Source organism: Punica granatum, chromosome 3, assembly GCF_007655135.1.
Source record: "Punica granatum isolate Tunisia-2019 chromosome 3, ASM765513v2, whole genome shotgun sequence".
Classification (NCBI taxonomy): Eukaryota; Viridiplantae; Streptophyta; class Magnoliopsida; order Myrtales; family Lythraceae; genus Punica; species Punica granatum.
In genome coordinates, this window is record NC_045129.1 from 34,050,469 (window position 1) to 34,073,057 (window position 22,589).

At 31.7% G+C, this 22,589-nt stretch overlaps 2 protein-coding genes across 2 annotated transcripts; both read left to right on the forward strand.

Moving 5' to 3' along the window:
• Nucleotides 1-5,564: 5,564 nt before the first annotated feature.
• Nucleotides 5,565-7,009, forward strand: LOC116198799 (transmembrane protein 45A-like). The gene has a single exon (XM_031529039.1). The coding sequence runs from the start codon at nt 5,756-5,758 to the stop codon at nt 6,686-6,688; it is 933 nt and encodes a 310-aa protein (XP_031384899.1). The 5' UTR covers nt 5,565-5,755; the 3' UTR covers nt 6,689-7,009.
• Nucleotides 7,010-14,198: 7,189 nt separating this feature from the next.
• LOC116199105 (transmembrane protein 45B-like) lies at nt 14,199-15,649 on the forward strand. Its single transcript, XM_031529398.1, has one exon. It carries the CDS (start codon nt 14,460-14,462, stop codon nt 15,369-15,371), a length of 912 nt encoding a protein of 303 aa, XP_031385258.1. The 5' UTR covers nt 14,199-14,459; the 3' UTR covers nt 15,372-15,649.
• The last annotated feature ends 6,940 nt before the right edge of the window (nt 15,650-22,589 follow it).

The window sequence follows — 22,589 nt, forward strand, 5'->3', positions numbered from 1 at the left end:
TGCGCCCCCAGTCCGTCCCCGGTTGTTCAGGTACAAACCCCTGTGCTCGTCCTTGGATGCGACTAAGTATAAAAAAACAATTTTATCAAATAACTTCCAATAAAACTCGGAGGTTAAGAAATTATTATGATAAACAATCATATCTTAACAATATGGTTATCTGTTTGATTTGTCTATAATCTATATATAATATATAATTGCAACACAGAGAAGAAGGATTAATATCGCCGCTCCAATCTTTAAATCCTTAACTCCTCGCTCAATCCTTCATGTGCCACATAACATTAATTAAGCCTTGACTTTATGACATGATTAACTTTATTAACTCATAATATTAATTAAATCATGAAAATTCTCAAAAGAAAAAAATAAAAGAACATTAATTTAGTCCATACATAATATAATAAAATTATTATCTAATGATCTATTATAATTTAATATAAAATATACAATTGAATCATTTATTAGAATCAGCCAAAATTTAATTCATCAACTTTTCGATCACAAAATTTCAATCAAAAAATAAAAATGAAAATAAAAAAGAATGAGTTTTGATTAGATAGCAACAAATATGCATATCTGAAATTAAAATATACTATTACAAAAATATTCAATTCTTTAACACGTATATAACAATTCTAATTAACAATATTGAAAATAAAACAACAGATCATATTTGATAAATAATTAACCCATTTTAATGTAGTTCAACAGTTAAAAAGTTGAAAATACAAATTAAATAAAGGTTATATTTCTTAATATGATAATGACTTAGTATGTAAAATTAATCTTGAAGTTGTTTACGAATTGATTCATTCAATTTTTAAGGAATAAAAAATCAATTTGATTATACATTGTCTGTATAAAAATAAAATAATATTTGCGATATTATATGGACAATTATAAGTTTTTTTTGGGTAAATTGCACCGGTGGTCCAAAATGTTTTACAAATGTTTCATGATGGTCCAAAAAGTTTTTTTTTCTACATGATAGTACAAAATGTTTCAAAATTGTTTCATGATGGTACAAACCATCAACTCGAGCTGACGCCATTAACATTTTGCTGACGTGGCGTGTCCTATGTATCACTTTTGTTACGTGGAACCAATCATAGTGCGCCACGTCATTTAAGACAAAATAAAATTTTAAAAAATTCAAAAAATACAAAAAATAATTAAAAATACAAAAAAGAGTAAAAATTTTGAAAAAAAATAAAAAATATTTTAAAATTTTGAAAATTTTAAAATTAGTAAAAATTTCGAAAAAAAATTAAAAATTTTTTTAAAATTTTGAAAATTTTAAAATTCTTTTTAAAAAATTTTTTTTTTTTCTTTTTTTTTTCCCTATTTTTTTTTTTTTTTTCCTTTTTCCTTTTCTCCCCCTTTCCCCTTTCCTCTTCCCCTTCTTTCCCCTTTTCCCTTCCCCTTCCCGTTTCCCCTTATTTTTCCCGTTTTTTTTTCCCCTTCTTTTTAAAATTTTAAAATTTTTCGAATTATTTAAAATTTTTCGGCCACGTCAGCAAGGAGGTGACACGTAGTAGTCACGTTAGCGTCGGCTTGACGGTATCAAGTTCGAGTTGACGGTTTGTACTATCATGAAACAATTTTGAAACATTTTGTACCATCATGTAGCGAAAAAACTTTTTGGACCATCATGAAATATTTGTAAAACATTTTGGACCACCGGTGCAATTTACCCTTTTTTTTTATATGTGATTAGAGAGTGCTACGACCAACTTGCGCACTCCTTCAATTATCTACTGTCATGATCGAGTCAAAGTTAGGCCGTCTACGATTGGCCTTAAACAAGATACATTAATTTGATTTGATGAAAATAATATTCCTTAAATTAAAAAAATTGAATAAACATATCAATAAATGACATGAAAAGACAAGTTGTTCCAGAGAAATTTAGAAATAAAAACACAAGTCTAAGTTTTCAAGACAAAACACTTTAACGAAAATGTTATTTTGACAATATGATGCATGAATGCAATGACTATGTAAATTTACATTATTTTAACTTGAAAATTTTAAATTTTAGGAGTGCTTTATCATTTCTAGAAGATTTAGAGTGATTTCATGATATCAAAATATTTTTACAATTTCCATAAAGAATAAATAAATCTGTTAATTTTGGTTAAAATAACTTTACTGACTCTGTTTTACTGCCTAGTTAGGAAAATATATAAAAGTAGTGCTACTTGAATGAAAACAAAGTATTTTCGTAATTGTGGAAAAGATATTTTAGTAGGAATAACTCGTGAATTTTTATGTATTCTATTAATAGATAATTTAAAAAATATTTAAGAGTAAATTCTAAAATAATAAACAAATTACCTGTTTTCAGACCAAGTTAATTTGCATAATAAGATATACTGACTTTTTTTATGAATTATAATCCTACGGCACACGCAGGTAAAGTGGATTGTTATTATATTAATTGAAGCATTGAACCGATAGTAATGATTTAAGCTTATGCACGTTTACTATATATTTAAAGCTTCAATTAATATAATAATTAGCTGTTTCACCCGCACGTTACACGAGATTATAATTCGTAACAAAAGTTAGTATATTTCATTATTTAATTTAATTTGGTTGAAAAATAGATAATTTGTAAGAATTATAAAGATTATAATAATTAGTGATGAGGTTTATTAAACTTGAAGACATTTATTAGAATTCTTTTAGAAAACTCTAAACTCTTACATATGTTTATATATAATCTTTAGGCATACAGTTATTATATAGTCTTATTCAAGTTTATATAAAAGTAACCAGGCTATTGAATCCTGCGTTGCACAAATTTTATAAAAAAAATTATTATGAAATGTTAGATATTAAGACAATTATTAATATTGATTTACAATTTATATTAATATATAGAAAAATTATTTTTATACTATATAAATTTTAATACAATAAATTTCACGCCCATGCTAGATATTTAAATTTAAGAGCTCATAAATAAATAATTCATATAAATTATTTCATAGAAATGATCATAAACATCAATTCAACTTATAAGAATATAATTATAAAATCCAAAAAATACAAAATTCTAACTTTAGTTGATGAAAGGTTAATAATCATAGAGTCAATAAAATTTTAACATTTATTCGCAATTGTCATTTTCTCACTCATGTTTTATATATTAAGTTTTGTAAATTTAAATAATTTTAGATAAAATGACTAACCACTTCGATGTGAGATTTATTCAATTTACCTTTTATAAGGCTAAAATTGATTATAAAAATTAATTAAGTAAATTTTAATTTCTTTGAAATTATATATTTATTTATTAATAAAATAGAAATTTCTTATAAAATAAAAATAAGTGATTAGAATTCTTTTCTTTAATATTTCTTCTTGATATATTTTCTTTAATAAATAATAATAATTAATATTATTCAATTTCAATGTAATATACTAATTTATTAAGATATTATTCTTCTACCCCCACTTAAAAGGGTGGGATACAACTTTTTTATATATATATATATATATAGATATATTTAATTACTGTAATAGTTAATATTATTCAATTTCAATATAATATGCTAATTTATTAAGACATTTACTCTTCTATCCCCATTTAATAGGGTAGGATACAACTTTATATATATAATATAGATTACATATACATATATTAATTAAGTATAAATTTATTGAACTTATCATTGACACCAAATCAATACTTACGCCAGATCTAAAATTTTAGTAAAATCATACTTTTATTATGTTAATTACTTAATAATACATGTTCCTAATTATTTTATAAATTATAATAATAAAATGAAACAATTATATATTATAATATATTTGTAAGTATATCTCATTATTTAATTTATGTTATTATTCGTAGATTTTTTTTTTGCTTAAAGTTCATAGAAGTTATTATTCATATGTAGCGAATGGGTAACATCTTATACAGAAAGACCCGTTTCCTTAAAAAAAAGAAAAAAGAAAAAAAAAGTGATTTTCACTTATTGGGACATTTTTGTATTAAAAGTAGTGAGTTGTGTTATTATAAAAAAGTGAGAAGAGTTAATTATTTAAAAAAGATAGATGAGAGAGAAAGCAGATGTAAAGACTCAAGAAGACAGCAAAAGCAATCGACCCAAAGAAAGATAACAGTAAAAACGCTGTTTACCACCCAACTGAATTGATTCAGGTGATTTGATATTTGTTTCTCTTAAATAAGATTTTAGAGAAAATCTTGTGAATAAAAAATGTTTAGGATTGTGAGAATTTTATCCATCGGTGATAAATTCGGCTCGAATTGAATTAGTTAGAGTTTATTGGACTTTCAAATACTAAGGTGGACGGAAAAGAAGAAGAAGAAGAAGTTATTTTTAGGGTGATTTTAGAATAGCTAAAAGCATGAAATCAATTATGAAAATGGATACTTTTTATACCGTTAGATTTTAGTAGAGAAATTCGATCGTACATGTGGCATCATTCACGAAGAAGGAAAATCCTATCCTAGAGTTTTATTTTGTTATACTTTCCTTATATATATTTTTTGATATTGTGCAACCGCTCCTGAGGTTGATGTGAATCATGAGATTATAAGGTGGACCAACTGAAAAAAGTCATCGACCAGAAAGTGGGAGTTCGGACTTGGCGAATGGCGAACCGTGCGGAGCCCCCCGAGTTCGTCGTTTGGACCCAGAGAGCTGCCTTCGCTTTTGGGTAATAGTAATAGTTTATGTATAATGCGCGTAGAAAAAGGTGGCAACTAGCCCCTTGTTTAACAATAAAAGCAACCCCAAAGTCATAGTAATAGTAATAGTAATAGTTTATGTACATGTATAGACGTACAGAAGTAAAGATATTGTTAGGTCATCAAAGAAGGTGTGGTGTTAGTTTATTTATTTATTATTTTGGGAAACAAGGTAACAGGCAGGGAAGCTGAATTTACTGCATGGACTAGCCCAACTATTTAAAACTGGTCCTCCCTTCTTTGACAGCCTTGGGAACCTGTGAGGTCGGGTTATCTTTGTGTTGGTATATGTTATTATCTCATTTCTTATAGTTATCTTCTCGGTTAGCTTGGTGTCCACTGCTTGTGTCTTCTAATGTTGAGTCTTCGTAATCCATCTTGTTTATGGGGGGTGACTGTTGTCTTTGTTTGTCCTCCCACTCTTGTAATTTTGAATTTATTGATGAAATGTGCCCATTCTTATTTCAAAAAAAAAATGGGCGTAATGTTTTGAAAAGAAAAAAAAAAGAAAGTGTAACGTAATGACACATGTTTTCACTTGATAACAAAAAGTTTTTAAGTTTAATACTTGTCGTAGGATTATCTCTGCCCCTTATTAGCCATTAAAATTTCTATTTCATGTACTAGATTCGTTGTGTCTCCTTTACAATCGAAAATAATATAGGTAGGTTGTCTTGGGAGCTCTCTTGTTGACATCTGTGCGAGAGCCTTTTTTTATTTACCCAGTAAAAAATATATATTAGCGAGAATTAATTTTTATCATTCGATTAAAAACACTTCGTGATCATATAAAAAAAAATCGCACGTGCTCGTCTCTTCTATAAAAACCTATAGAAACCCATGGGATTTCACCATCCCCTTCATTTCCTCCAATCTGCCTCCTTCCCTCCTAAAATCCCCCCAAATAAGAAAAAAGAGAGAGGGAAAAAAAACAACCCAAACTATGAGTGCATAGGGAATTGAGGTTCTTAATTACAATACCTAATTAGTTGCTGGGGAGAGAATTGTTTTCCGTCAAAGCAAGACATGGGCTCATTGGTGGGGCATGTAGCACCAGGGGTCGGCTTCTTTCTCATAGGCCTGTGGCACCTCTTCAACAACATCAGGCTCCACGTGCGGTCCCCGAGCTCGTACTCATCGCTGCCCTGGTTCCCTGCCCCGAGGATCAGGTACCTGGAGTTGTACGTGATATTGTTCGGGTGTTCCCTGTCCGTTGCAATGGAGCTCTTCATAGGCCCGGACAGGCACCAGCCCCTGGACCCCGATGGCACCATCCCTTCGAACCACCTCCGCAACTTCGAGCACTCTTTAGTCTCCATCTCCCTCTCAGTCTATGCAGCCGTGGCCATCGTCTTCGATCTGATGGCGGGGCCTGCGAAAGCTCGTTCCGGGGTTCTATTCGATCTCACCCAGCTAGTGGGAGCAATGGCCTTCGCCCAGGAGCTCCTCCTCTTCCACCTCCACTCGACCGATCATAAGGGCCTGGAGGGGCAATACCACTTGTTGCTCCAAATGGTGGTCTTTGTCTCCCTCACCACGACCTTGATCGGGATTGCTGTCCCGACGAGTTTCGTCGTCATCTTTGTGAGGTCTGTCAGCATCTTACTCCAAGGAATTTGGTTCATAGTCATGGGCTTCATGTTGTGGACCCCAGAGCTTATGCCCAAGAGCTGCTTCATAAACAACGAGAACGGCCACTTGATAGCCCGCTGCCACAACGATGAAGCCCTCCACAGGGCAAAGTCGCTAGTGAACATCGAGTTCAGCTGGCTTCTCATTGGGGTCACGATCTTCTCCGTATCCCTCTACCTCATCCTAGCAAAGATTTATGGAGACAAAGTCCAATATCACTCTTTAGACACGCAAACAAATGATGTGGAATCACAGAAGATAAGTAAGATTCTTAGCCACGAATCATCAGAGAGTTTTATTCAATTAGGTAAAATATACAATTTGTAATCCGTCCTAACAGGGAAAATTGAACTAATCACTTGATCATGGCGTACACGATATTTTTAAGTTTGCAAAGTATTATGTTGGATTGGTGGTTATGTCTGTATATGTTGGAAGATGCAGAAGTTTTTTCACATTGATCGTATAATGTTTTTAACTTATTGATTGAAATTAGTTCACGTTGCTATAGCAGCTTAACACTGGCTAGGGAGTGCTTCCAATTGGAAGCCCGCAATGCTAAATCCACTCACATGGACTGTACTTTGCCAACTATTTTGTATATCGTCGTTTGTGAGATGTGGGAGTTCATCATTGTATTTTTTTTTTCGCGGTGGATAATAATTGCACTTAAGATTGGGTTTGTTGCGTGTATGTTGAAAGAGTTAGACATAAAGAAACTTCTTATAAAGTAAAATTCTCATCTTTCCTATTTCATAATTTCGCAAATGAGAAAAAAAGAAGTCATATCCTGTGGAGAGTTAGTATCCTACATAGGAATATTGATAAGAAATCCATAAACTTATCATAGATGGTATACCACAATTTGTCAATTCGAGTTTTTAAGTTGAAAAATGACTCACTCGCTTATAGACTTAGTGAAAATTTGATATGTTATCAGAGCGGATTACGTTTGCTCGCGTGAATTCACACGATACCAAACTTAATTTTGGGAACAGCCAAAGTGCACCCTTATAGCCAAGCGCATGACAATTTTTCGGATCTCACTTTTGTACGTATAGTTATACTAGTGAATTTACACGTGCATTGCACGTAAAATCTTCTTTGATAAGGTTAAAGTACATAATACTCGAGAGATTGAATATATAAGAAAATTATAATAAAAAAAGAAATATATAAATTATAAGTAAATTAATAATATTTCTTTTTGAATGAATTGTGATCATTTTTAATTAGAAATCTGTACTTCCTTTAATTTATAAATAAATAAAATAAAAAATGATTAATAATATTTATGAGGGTTGATGATCCAAAAAGCAAAATATTGGCCTTTTTATTATTTCTAGCACGAATTTTTTGAATTGAAAAAATTACAAATTATAAGTTTCTTATAATGTCTTGTATGCTATCACTTTCCTATCAATTTTAACAGATTTTTCTAACATGGCACATGAAAATCTACCAAGTGGACTACATGGATATTTAAATATTAAATTAAAAATAAAAATTATTAAAGGAAGCTAATAATATTCACAAAAAATATTTCATTTAATTTTATAATAAAATAAATAAATAATATTAAATTCAATGGAAATATATATATATATATATGCATATATATTAATAATAGTATTTAGATATGTGTAACATAAAAAAGTATATACAAAATTAACATACTAATAACAAATTACTATATCTAAATATATGTATCAATTTTTGTACAATTTTACAAAATTATCCCCATTATTTTTTACTCTATTGAAGAAAGGTAAAACTGAATGCAAGAATAAAACTATAAAATTGTTCAAGTTTTAAACTCATATATCTTATATCGCTCTTACATCAATTCACACGTGATCATCTTATGCTCTACTTTTTACTTATTTCTCTTCAACCCCCACTCCATCTCTATCTCAACGTAAATTACTTTTCTTTTATTTTGCTAAGAAAATTATTTTTTAAAATTTTCATCACAATTTTTTTAGTTTTTTTAATAATAGCACAATCATATAGAATTAGAAATGGTATATAATGAAGAAAATACAAAGGCAACATTTTAAACTATGTTTTTTTTTCCCATTACACGTAGCGCTGGTGCATAATCTAGCATATGAATAATAAAAATTTGATACGTACGATTAAAATATCGGAAATTATTTTTAAAAAATAAAATTAATGCAATTTTAAAATAATTTATTTCAAGAAAATTTTTCTAGTTGATATATTTTTCTATTTTGATCTTTCATTTCAATAGAATATCCTTAAGAAAAAAATAGAGAAATGAATTTAAATTTTTAATAAAAGTTTAGAAAATAATTAATAGGAATATTATTTTCACAAATAGTCTTGCAATAACACCCATGACTCGAAAATTCAGAAAAATTCGACCCAAATCGATCGAAAAATTTCATAAATTAAAGACCTTAAGGGTCAAGTTTAAGTTTTAAAGAAAGAAAATTGGAAAAAGTTGATCAAACTCGATTTTATGTATATATAAATTTATTTTAGTAATTCATATTATATATTATAATTTATACTTAACGAATCAATAAAAAAATAATACACTTTAGATCCCACCTAAGGCACAAGAGTAAATTTAATTTCAGTTGTAAACTGATAAGTTGTATTAATAATCGATATTACATTTACATTGGAACAACTTATCTCTCCATTTTTCCACACGTATTCTTGAGGAGCAAGAATGAAAATTTACCTAGAGCTTGTAAAGGAGGACATTGACAGCATGAAGACTCTAAGCTTGTGTAATGTTGTTAGCAGGTGGTGGTAGCAGGAATTATAGTGGCAATGAATAAAACGGTAGCCGATGTCTATGGACAGAAGAAAAAGAAGAGAATTAGTATAGGGAGCGAAGAAGAATCTTGAGATGAGAGAAAATAAAATTAAATAAAAAATTAATAATATAGTATTTCTTTTCTTGAAACTCTTCTTATCTTTATTTCTTTTTTATTCTTCCAAATGCGTACTTTTGTATCCATAGAATCTCAGAATAAAGTTTGATTAGGACTTTGAAACCAAATTACAGATGAAATAATGTCTTAAATAATTTTTTAAATAAATTAATATAAATTTTGAAAAAATCGTCAAAAAATATAAAATTTTAATCACATGATATAAATATCCATCTATAAAATAATTTTAAAAAATTTATAATATAAATTTTGAAAATCCATTGAAATGTAAATAGGAAACATGAGAGAGGAACCGTGAGCATTGAATGGAGAAGGTATTTCATATTTGATACGTTCCTCAGAGGGAATAATTTTGGGAAAGTACAAGCTATGCAATTTTTATAGTGAAAGCATATGAAAGGGTGCATTGAAATCGAAAGGTCATGAGAAAGAATATGTATAAGTTGTTTGAAGCTTTTTAAAAAATAAAAGAATTATGGTCGAAGAAAGAGAATACGAAATTTTTTTCCATTGATTAGCAAAGTCAAAGAATAAGAGTAATTAAAATGATAAGTAATTGAAATCCGAAAGAGAAAATAGAAAAGATGCAAATGTAAATTAGAAAGGGACGAGAGGGACCGTGAGTATTGAATAAAGAAATTATTTCATGTTTGATGCATTTATCGATTGAATAATTATGAGAAAGTACATCTTAGGTTGTTTTTTTAGTGAATAAGTATGAAAGGGTGACTTGAAGTGGAGAGATCATGAGAAAAAATACGTAAAAATTTAATTTTTCTATCAAAACAAATGAAAGGATGCCATGCTATTGGAAAAATGTGATATTTCGTTGCATTTGTATTATTTGATTAAAATGATAAAATAGTAATATAATTAATTTACCAGGGACAAAACGAAAAAAATGTTGGAGAAACACTTTGGGAATGATCGTACTTTAGAAGAAATCTACAAAGTTTAACTCGCCTGAGGCAATATATGATAGAACATGCGAGACATTGAATGTTGAGAATAAGAATAGAGTTGAAAGTGCATGAGAAAATGTCATACTAACAAAGCACACCAAAAGTGTGGGAATAAAAGGTATGAAAAAAATGTAGAAATTTATGAAAAATACATGTATTTTTTGAAACAAAAATTGGGAAAACATGAAATCTTGAAAACAACCCCGTGATTCATAGTGACGGGACAAAAAATGTATGAACTTTTTAGGATAATAGACATTGATAACAAACATATGGTGCAATGAAATTTTGAAACTATAAATTATTATGAAATAATAATAGAACAAACGTACTTGTGATGAACGACTAACTCGGTTGAGAGAGATATGAGGTAATAAAGCGTCGAAAATGAGTAATGAATAGAAAGAGCTAGTTTATATATATAATGAAAATGTGCGATTAAAAATTACGAGCCAAAAAAGTGTGAGAAAAGTGACGAGAGTATAAAGTTATTTTAAAATATTAAAAATTAGAGATAGTTGTTTCCGTCTCATCCGGCATTCGGGCATTTCTCACCAACAAAAAGGGGGGGAAAATAAAAAAAGAAGAAGAAACAATACTGTCCTTGCCATCCTTGATGGACAAGCAATCACGCGTATACGAAGAGAAATCAGCACCAAGTTAGGTTCATGCAAATTTTGCACGCATGATTTCACCGTGAAAACTTTTTTTTTTTGTGTGAATTGAAAACTAAATTTAGCTTAATACATCGTAAGTAAATGCAACTCTAGTGTTGGCTTGTCATGTATATAATTGATAAATGACTGATTACCAGGGGGAATATATGATACAAAGTTTGCAGATAAAATTAAGGGCTTCATTTTAAAAATATCTGTAAAAAACTTTAGTGAAAAAAGAATATAAATGCAGTGATACACGCTTTCGTTTGCTAATTTAGAAATTATTAGTTCAATTCTCGTGATGAAACTATCATTTCCCTTTAATAGATTTCTATTATATTAAACCCATTAATCATTCTATATTTTAGAATATGTTCCTAATTCCATCCACCGAAAAAAGAAAAATCCTACTGTCTTATAAATCATTCCATATTATCCAACAATGCATTTGTTCAATCCATTTTATTCTCTGCCAATTCTCCATCAATTCCATTTTTCAAAACCAAACCTGTAGTATTATCATATTATGCATCAAAACCTCAAAAATTAACTCGAGATGATTCTGCATTTTGCTCTATAAATCGTTATAAATTTTAGCAATCTAACTATAAAGATGATCTTATGATGCAAGAGTTCGAATTGTCAACCTTTCCGGAAATATTGGTTTCCAAATGCCAATTCCATTGATTATTATACTCGTAAAACAAATTGTGTTTGGTTTTAGAGTTAAGTAGAGTTGAGTTTTGGTTTTAATTGGTTTGTAATGATTGTGTTGTTGAATTATGAGAAAAAGTGTGAAAAAGTAATAAACAGTTGAAAAAAAGTAATGATTGTATTGTTGAATTATGAAAAAATTAATGAATAGTTAAGATAATTTAGTATTAAAAATTTAATTGAATGGTTAAAAAAATGAAGAAAAAGGAAAAAATAATAATTGTGTTATTGAATTGAAGATAAGTGGAGTAGAATTAAAAAATTTTCTAAAATCAAACAGGAGTTAACAACTTAATTAAATAAAGCGTGTTAAAGAATTATGAAGCATGAGCTGCACTAAAATGTACAATTTCTCTTTTTGTGTTAGGGTGGGGGGAGGGGCGGGGGCGCTCCAAGAGCGTTATTTGTCGTCATTATTTATGCAACAAATAATATCAATAACCAAATTCTCAAAAGAGGCTCTCCCAAGTCCCAACACCTTAAAAACGGAGTCGTGTGAGTTATATCCATACAATGGCTTCCTTAATGAACATCGAGCAGGTCGCATCAAAACCCGACCAGGTTCACGGTTCGAGTGAATATAACTCTAGAAGCGGACAGGCACGCAAGAAATTTTAATAATAGGTAAAATCTAATAAGATATTGTGCCCACACGTCACATCAGTACACAAGATAGGATATAAACACAAGATATTTGATTGATTGAAATTAACTTTCTCTTGCACGAAATTGTTTTAGTCCGTCAATAATCCTCATACGCAAGACTCAATCAATTATATCAGCCAATGAACAAGTGGGGTCAATGTACATAAACTACCCGTTAAAGAAAAGTGGGGACGAAAAGAATATACGGGTGAATGGATAGTGCGATATTAAATTCAATTAGGTAATTATGCGTACATTGCTTGCAATTTAATTAATAGATCTAGTAATTTATCAAAAAGAATAATTAATAGAAGTAGAACTAGTCAAAATGTGCATTGCTTGGAACTGTTACTGATAATAAGAATTCGTATATTTATTATTTGATTGGATTTTTAAAAATATTAATTAATTTATAACTGTAAAATTAATTCTTTGATAATCTTTAATTCATTACATTGAGTTAGCTCTATCAAATACTTTATTATATAAAAAACAGTATTTTAAGGTTTTTAGCAAAAAATATGAACTTTGCACATTTTTTTAAATTTAGTACAAACCTTTTTTAATCACAAAAATTGATCAACTTTTCATTTATTCACAAATCTAGTATCAGTCAGTTTTTTTTGTTTATTTTTGATGACGTGGCAAATGGATGGTTGACATGACATTAAAAAATTCAAAAAATCAGAAAAGTTTCCAAAAATTCAAAAAATACAAAAAGTTAGAAATTTTTTATAAAGTTCAGAAAATCATAAATATAAAAAAATTAAAAATAATTTTTTTATAAACTTTCGAGAATCATAAAAATATTTAAATGAAAAATAAAATTTAAAAAATAAGAAAATATAAAAATTTCAGAAAATGAAAAAAATACATAACATTTAGAAAATATTGGTAAAGTTCAAATAAATTCAGATAAATATAAATAAAAATTAAATTCAGAAAAATTTTAAAAATTAGAAAAAATAAAATTATGTAAAAATAGTAAAAAAAATTTAAAAAGATAACATAAAAGAAATTTAGAAGAAAATGCATAAACAATTCAGAAAAAAGGAAACTAATAAAAAATACAAAACAAGAAAAAATAAAATGAAATTCAAGAAAAAGAGAGAATAAAATAGAATAATTAAATACAGCGTAAGCGACCTAACAAGCAAGATGAATATTGATTGGTTAATTATCTTAATGAGAATTCAAAATGTTAATTAAAATAAATGAACGAAATGTTGAAGTTAAAACTTTACTTTAAATTTTTGGATAAACTTTTTACTTTTAACTTACTTACCCACATTTAATTAATTGTTAGTGTATTTAAATATGTTACTTAGATCTCTTGGCTTCGAGTCTTGTGTATGAAGAAATTTTTTTATTAAGATAGTTTATTTCTTAATGGGCGGAACTGGGCTCAAATTAGATTAGTCGGAACTCATTGAACTTCCGAATATTAGAGTGTATATCAAAAAAATATCTCATTCAGATTGACACAAATAGTAGGTCCACATCCAATTATGAATGATTTTAAAAAAAATTTAATTAGGGACATTCATGTGTAGTCAAGGTATGAGAATGAGAGATAAATAGTTGGAAAATTTTCTAATGAAAATTGTATTTAAGATCACTTAAATTCAGGCCTAGAACGAGCTGAACCATATTTTTCTCAAACGTCCACTTTAATTAAACTAGAGAGGTAATATTGGAGGTGCTGTAGTAACTCATCGTTCTCTTAAATAAGTGATTTAACACTTGTTCTCTTTAAATAAAATTATATTCGAATCTTGTGAACCTTATTAGGCCTTTTTGTGAACATTTTTTTGAAGGATTCATTAGTCTTTCAGATATCTAAGTATGCACTTAAAAAAAAAAACCACTCCTATGCTGTCTAATATATATTTGCTGAGTGAACAAGAAATTCGCTCCTTCTATATGTATATGGAGCACTCTATACCCTTTAGAATTTCAACTTCAATTGCCTCTTCTCATCTTTCTTTTTAGAACCGTTTCAAAGCTCTCCTCTTTTCTTCCAAGCACCCTCCCAAAAAAAAAAAACACAAAACACACATAAAACAAGGACCAAAGATTCTAATTAGTTGTTATTACGAGTTCTTCTTCTTTTTTTCTTTTTTCCTGAGTGAACTTATTACAACCTAATTAAGTTTGAGCTAATTCTTTCCAACTTATAAACCAACAGATGGGGTCGTTGGTGGGGCATGTGACACCAGGGTTAGGTTTCCTTGTCATAGGCCTATGGCACCTCTTCAACCACATCAAGCTCCACTCGCAGGGCCCGAAGTCGAACTCATCGCTGCTCTGGTTCCCGGCCCCAAAGATCAGGTACTTAGAGTTGTACCTGATTATGCTTGGATGTTCCCTGTCCATCGCGATGGAGCTCTTCATAGGCCCGGTAAGGCACCAGCCCCTAGACCCCGACGGCACCATCCCATCCAACCACCTCCACAACTTTGAGCACTCCCTCATCTCCTTTTCCATCTTCTCCTATGCAGCTTTCGCCATCCTCTTTGATCGGGCAACAGGGTCGATGAAAGCCCATTCCGGGGCATTCTTCGGTCTGACCCATCTACTTGGGGCCGTTGCCTTTGGCCAAGAGCTCCTCCTATTCCACTTCCACTCGACCGACCACAAGGGCTTGGAGGGACAATACCACTTGTTACTCCAAATTGTGGTCCTGGTCTCCCTCACTTCAACCTTGATAGGGATTGCTCTCCCGAGGAGCTTCCTTGTCATCTTTGTAAGGTCAGTCAGCATTTTTTCTCAAGGGGTTTGGGAAATCGTCATGGGATTCATGCTATGGACCCCGCAGCTTATCCCTAAGGGCTGCTTCATGAACCTAGAGGAGGCTCACTTCGTGGTCCGGTGCAACAGCGACGAAGCCCTCCACAGGGCCAAGTCGCTCGCGAACATATTGTTCAGCTGGTTCCTGATCAGTGTTACGATCTTCTCGGTATGCCTCTACCTTGTCCTCACAAAGATATATGAAGATAAAGTCCAGTGTCACCCTCTCCACATAGACACAGGTGATGCGGACTTGAAGAAGTCGAGCAAGATTCTTAACCACGACGAGGCAGAGGACTTTTTGCCGTGAACTATTGTCAGTGATTAGCTTATTCGTCGCAATAGTACATCCCTTGTCCACATGTGTATATTGGTTTGTCGCAAGTGGTTGAATTTAAGCGATGGACGGTGAAGCTTCTTATTGTGTTGTTTTGTAACATAATAATTACAATAGCCATGAAATGTTCACTTTCATGGAAGAAACTGGTGTAGTTGTCACAAAATAGTTTGTAATAATGATACCATATAGCACTCACAAAATCCCGTGTTGCTTCACGAACTATTAACACAAATATTTTTTGTGATCGATAATTATCCCGCTAAAGCATAATCTTTCTAGCACCATTTATTAACTCGTGGCTTATGGTATTACTAGCAACCGCGAAGTCTCTGTGGTAAGTAAACTATAAACTACCTAATTTCGGCCCGATCTCTTGGGCTACATATAAATCTGGAAAAATTGGGCTTCACTTCTTTATCGGGCCCCCATAAAATAATTGACAGTAGGGCGAATAATCCAATTCGGCCCAATCTCTTCACTCCAGATGTGCACCAAAAATCCCGAAATTTGTTTATTTTCTCGAATCTAGCAAGAATTATTTTTTTTACGAAAACATGTAAACTTTTACTTCCTTCTTAGATCAGTTTTCTTCTCATTGGAATGCCGACATGGTATTAAAAAATTCCAAGAATAATATAAAATGAATTAAGAATTTCAAAAAAATCTAAAAAATCATAAAAATTAAAAAATCACAAAAACAAAAAAATTCTTATAATTTTTTTTAAAATTCGAATCAAATATAAAATATAAAATAAAAATTACAAAATAAAAAAATACAAATTCAGGAAAAAGTAAAAAAAAAAGAGAAAATACAAAAGAAAGAGAATGGATATGTTAAAAAGTTCAAACAATATATAGAAGTAAGAAAAATTCAATGAGAATGAAATGAAAATTCAAAGATCAAGAGGGAGGTATATTAATTGGGTAATTTTCCTAATGAGATTTTGAAAGCTCAATTAAATTTACACGTTAAATGTTTAAGTTAAATTTTTGGTTTAAATTTTGAGAAATATTTTTTTAACTTTAACTTTCTATACCTACATTTAATTAATTTGAAATTTCAAGAGAACAATTGACCCTCCAAGATCAACTTGCATCATTCTTAGTTTATCATGCCACTCACATTCTACTTTGGATACCCTTCATTCGCCTCTTAGGTCAAGCTCATCATAGCTCATTTCTAAGATTTGACCTCAAATGCTTGGTCTCCGTCAAGTCCAACAAGTTCACAACTGGGCTAATCTCGCTCTAAAACTCCCAACTTCTAGTAAAACTTGTCGTACGTCATTGATCCCAATGTAGCCGATGAGACTTTCGCATCAATTATTTCTCCCTCAAGCAATAGCTTACCTAACAATTAAGGGGGGAAAATAACTATTGCGGAAGCCACATCGATTCCATCAACCTCAATAAAGTCCAACATGCTTCACTAGAAGTTGAGAGTTTTAGCAAGATGCTTCGCTATGAAGGGCTCAACCTGACGCAAATAAGGCAATCACAGTAGAATGTGAGTAGCGTGGTAGTTTGTGAAGGAGGCATGCTGATCATGGAGGGGCCAATTCAATTAAATGTAGGTATAATAAATTAATATTAAAAAGCTTTTCTAAAAATTTAAAGTAAAATTTTAATTTAAACATTTAATGGTACATTTAATTAATTTTGAAAATTTCGTGAGAATAATTACCTAAACAATATATATCCGTCTTTACGTGTCAAACCACTTATTTTATAGTTAATTATTTAATTTTGTCTTATTCTTTCTTTAAATTTCATTTTATTTTTCCTTGAATTTTTCATATATTGTTTAATTTCTAATTTTATAATTTTCTGAATATATTTTTATTTAATATTTTTCTATTTTTAAAATTTTTAAGATTTTTCTGTTTTTCTATAATTTTTCCTTAGTTTATCTTTATTTTTAAAAAAATTTTACTTTTTATGTTTTATATTGTCTTTTGTTGAACATTTGTAAAATTTTCTGATTTTTCTTTGATTTTTTTTTATTTTTTCCTAAATTTTCGGATTTTTTCAAAGTTTTTTATTTTCAGAATATTTTGATATTTTGAATTTTTTATATTACTAATCAGAAAGCCATGTGTGTTGCACGTTGTATGCATCTCTATGCGTTGTCTATATATATATAATTTCCATTAATTTTAAAAACGTCATTTTGATATATAAACTTAATACACTTTTTCCAGTTCAGAATTTTAAAATGAGTGATGCCATATAAGAGTGCGCATATGGTGTGGACCAGTCTCAAATAATGACAATTCTCAATGAATAAAAGAAAATACCAAGAGTGATAGTTGCGGTTCACTTGAATCATGAAGTATACATCTTATATTATAAGTTTTGTACCAATTACGTCATTTTCTGCTCTAATTAGGTTCTTGCATGCATCAATCAATTTCTTATTGTTTCAATTAGGTCCCTGCATGTACCAATCGGGTTCTTCTTGTTCTTCTTGAAGCGCTGACAGTTTTAAAATATGGAGAAATTTTTATCAACTACTTTCTTTTCTTTTCTTGCTTTTTCCATATTTTCATTAATTATACCCCTAGCTTCTTGCCTTATAAATTGGCCCCTCCACGTCTCTCATTTTAAAGTGTATTATTCCAAAAAAACAATGTATATGTAAACTAAAAAGAAAAACAGATGAAGCAAGATGAGTCAATGCCCTCGAGCTTCATCAATTTATCTGCAATAATAAAAATTGATTCTATATGTCTTCCATCCCGTAGTACATCTAAACCATTATGCTCAATAACAAAGGCGACAATATCAACAAAAAAGAACTCTCATTATTGTCAACATATTCGGTGACCTTGGCCGATGTACATGAGCAATAAGAATCAATCCCAAAAATCCATGATATAAAAAACTCATCGAGTATTAACGTAGTACACAACTTACGGCATTAATCGAATGATGCAGCTACAATGAGGATATCAACATGAAATCTGGTGATTGGTTACTGCTAAGCAAGACATTCAAAGCACATGAAACAAGAGTGCAGAGCTAAACTCAACGAAGTAAATTGCTTGGCATTTTTTTTGGATAAGTGGTCGGACTTTATTCAATATAATTGGATATGTACAGGGGGGGGGGGGAATATACAAATTCATAGCAAAAATCATTAACGTACTACCTAGTTAAAAAGATACATCAAGCAGGGACAAAACTTTAAACTTGATAGTATCTATAATTCTTGTTATCTATCAAACCAGAGCTTGACACCTTCTTTTGAAAAATCCGGGCATTTCTCTCAAGCCATATAACATATATTAGACTGACCTGAGCAACTTCAATCCAATCGTGTCTAATTTCCGACCCTTCAAGCTCATTACCCATCAGATCTCCGTAGTACAGCCCTGCACTTGTTTATCAATATGTACTTTGCTGAGGACACGAAGCCACAAACCTCGAGTAACTTGGCAACTGAAAATGGTCCTTAGTCTCTGTCCCATCTCCACAAAATTCACAGACAGTAGACACCATAACGGTCCCTGATTCTCATAGTTGATATTTCCTGCCCAACCTATTTAAGATGGCTAACCAACATGTGAATGGGTTCTGGGAGATACCCAGCAAGCCAAATGGCTTTATTCCACTGAACCTTTACCTTTCTGTGTCTAAGACATTTTCAAGCACTTGAAGATGAAAAATGCACCAGACTTGTGATGGGTCCAGATCTTTACATCTCGAGTACCAGGTGTTCTGGCTGATGCTAACCTCCTGATTTCTTCAGCTTGCGGGTCAGTGCTTCTTGGCCATTGCCATTCATGAATCCTGTAGATCTTTGCTGAGAGTAGGGCCCAAATGCATTCATCACTTGGTAATCAGTTCATGTCACAATAGCAAAACAAATAACTTAACAGCGATCTTGGGATCACTTTGTGGCCTCTTCAACTTCTTCATGCTTCTTCACGATCTTCTTCGCCAACAGAATCCAGTCGGGAGGGCTCTCATCTGACCACTGCCCCTCGCTAAGAATATTTGCTTTTATTGACTCGATTTTGGATAAAAAAATATATTATTAAAACTCATGGGGTGATTATGATTACCATATATACCACTGATATACATGCTCCTCATCTTTTTCTTCGACGGGTCAATGGTTGAAATGCTTATGTGACTTGGCAACCAGATGACAAGAGCAAAAACTAATGCTCAAACCCAGCCCTTCGATCAAATATGCAAGATGACCGAGGCAATTATAAAGTTAGCAATCATCTCATACCATATAGATGCAACAAATAGGAAAAAATAATTCAATGTGTCTTCCAAGGTATCATGTATAAGGACTGCTGATTACAGACCTAATTCAGTTCAACAATTCAACATGGTTAATTGTGCACTCTTGAGATTTGGATTAGACAATGTCTTCCCATCTACTATCGGTGAGTGAAAGCCCGCTCCCATTCGAGCTTCTCAGAGAATATATAAAAATCTGCAACAAAAACACCTCCCTGGGAACCAGAAGAAAAAATTGCAGCAAAACAAGCAGATTTCTTGATGAGCTCAAAAAGGAAACGCTTGCTTGTGATAGCCCAAGCAACAACATGGATCGAATGATGAATGAATAATTATAGCAGTAAAAAATATCATAGAAGCTTAAATGTCCAATCGAACCAACAAACCGAACATCTTATTCTCTCTCCATCTCTTTCAAGGAAAACTGAACATTTCCCTTCGACTTGAATAATGTGTTATAACTGGAAAAGGACGGCCATGAAGCGATCATGAACAATTCTTCTCTTCCTAAGAAAAGGCTTGGGAAGGAAGCGGATATATGTGCATAGCACGGGCAAACAGTGCAGAAAAATTAGCCGAATTACGAGATGGAGAGCGGCAACATTCCTGACTTTAAGTAAAGGGCAAACGGTCAGTGGCAACATCCACGAAGACGATATTGGCATGAGTGAGAGGATGCATACGGTGCCTACCTGACAGAAAACCAATCCTCATATGCATCTTCTTGAGCACTTTGCGGTCGCACGACATGGGTTAAATTCAACAGAATGACAACAACGAAGAGCACGTAGGAAGGGATGCGAGAGGGGAGTCCTTCATGGATTAAGTAGTATAAGAGTATCTACCAGGAAAAGCACCAAATGGCATGCAAGGCGGCAGGGTAGCAATTGCAGGGGTTGTCAGTTGGAAGGAACTTCTGAAGTGACCATTTCCGATGCAACGTCCGGCCGTCAAAGGAGGGTGGGCGAGCGGGAAGACAACGATCGGTGGAAGGGTAGGTTAGGGGTGAGGGTACGAAGCTAATCAACAGAACGAGATAGAGCAATGAGGATTCCAGGGGAGCCAAATTTCCTCACTGCTGGTCCGGTGGAGGGTGTTCATGAGGGACGACGGCCGAAGAGAAGGTAAGGGGCAAGGGAAGGAAGCTGGGCCGGAGGAGGACGGGCGATCGTAGATGGAGAACCAGCGCCGAACAGTGACAATGTAGAGGCAGGAGTAATTACGGGATTCTGAAAATGTGGATCCACAAAAGAGTTACAGAGGCAGAGGCAGGGTGATACACAAATATCCCAAACTGCAAAGACACGGTTGGCATGCGAAAGTGTTGCATAGACAAAGATTTCGCACCCTCCGCGTGTGAAAACACTCGAGTGAGCTTCACATTTTTTATGTAGAGTATATATATAGATTTTTGAATTCTTAGGGCCTCCGACAGGAAAAAGTCTTTTGTTCGTTAAACACTTTTTAAAGATCACAGCCGAATTCTTAGAGGCTAACCGAAAATTGAATTTCATTGGCTTTGAAACTTTCTACAAATCAAACATCTGAAAAATTAAAAAGCCAACAACGTTGGAGGCTACTCTTCTTTTTCGCATAGTATTACTATACTGACTTAATATTATTATTAACGAATTCGGGGAAGAAGACAAAAGAAAAAAGGAAAAAAAATGAAGAGAGAACCTGTCTGTGCGTGTATAAACACCCATTTTACTCACTTTGGTGCATATGGTCCAGTTTTCATTAATTAGAACTAGAGCACAACCCTGCGCGTTGCTGCGGGTCAAATTGCTCATTGACAGATTATATGTAATTGCTTGTACTACTAATTCATGAGATATAATGGGTCTCAAAAGTAATGAATATGAAGTTCATCTAATAATATTTAGCAATTTCGTACCGGATTCGAAGAAAATGAATCTTTTTAGATGGGCACACATGTCTAAGGAAATTCTACATTCCAATCTCGTCAACACCTACGAACATAAAATTGCAAAAAAGCACATTAAGACTATTTTAAGCAAAATATTTATTTAATCTATTGATGTAACTAAATTAGACTAAAATTGGAAAAAGATTACAACGGAAATGAGAGTAAGGATAAGCACTCATCCGTTTGGTCCTTCTCCAGAGGAACATATTTTAATTATATAAAATTATATTGTCATCAACCAGTATGATTTATTATACTTTTTCAAGTGTACATTAGATTGTATATTTAAAATTCTAGAGAATATGATCAAAATCATGGTATTTCATTGTCATTGTTATGGAAAATTACTTGGCATTATTTAATTGTTGTTGTGAATAGAAGCAATATTTAATAGGACTTATTTGTTCCTCTATCTAAAGTAATATTTGAATTATCAATGTAAATTGATTGAGGTGGTACGACACCTCTTCCTTTTAAGAAAGGCCATTGGTAAGAGTATTGTGAATGGAGATAAATTTACGATTGGAAAATTTTTACCTTTCAGTAGGCTAATCAAACTCGAATTTAGATTAGTTGGGACCCATTGAGCTCCCGAATTTCATTTATAAATCACCGAGGAAGAAATAGTAATATTTATTATTTACTTGTAGGGAAAAAAGGAATGATTTGGAAAAGGAGAAGAAAGGCCAAAAAATGAGGAGCCAACAGATGGCTGAACGAAGATAGGGACCCATTTTCGTTTCTTGTAATTGTTATGGAAAATTACTTGGCATGATCCCTGTTTGGTTTTAAGATATTATTTTAAAATCACAATTTTAACTTAACTCTACCAATTACAAAACAAAATAACTCATACAAAGTCAAAGAGTGGGCCCCATTTATACCACTTTTTTTTTTCACAACAAAACAACATAACTCATACAAAGTCAAAGGGTGGACCCCATTTATACCACTCTTTTTCAAAATCAAAATCTGATTTTAAAATTCTACTATGAAACCAA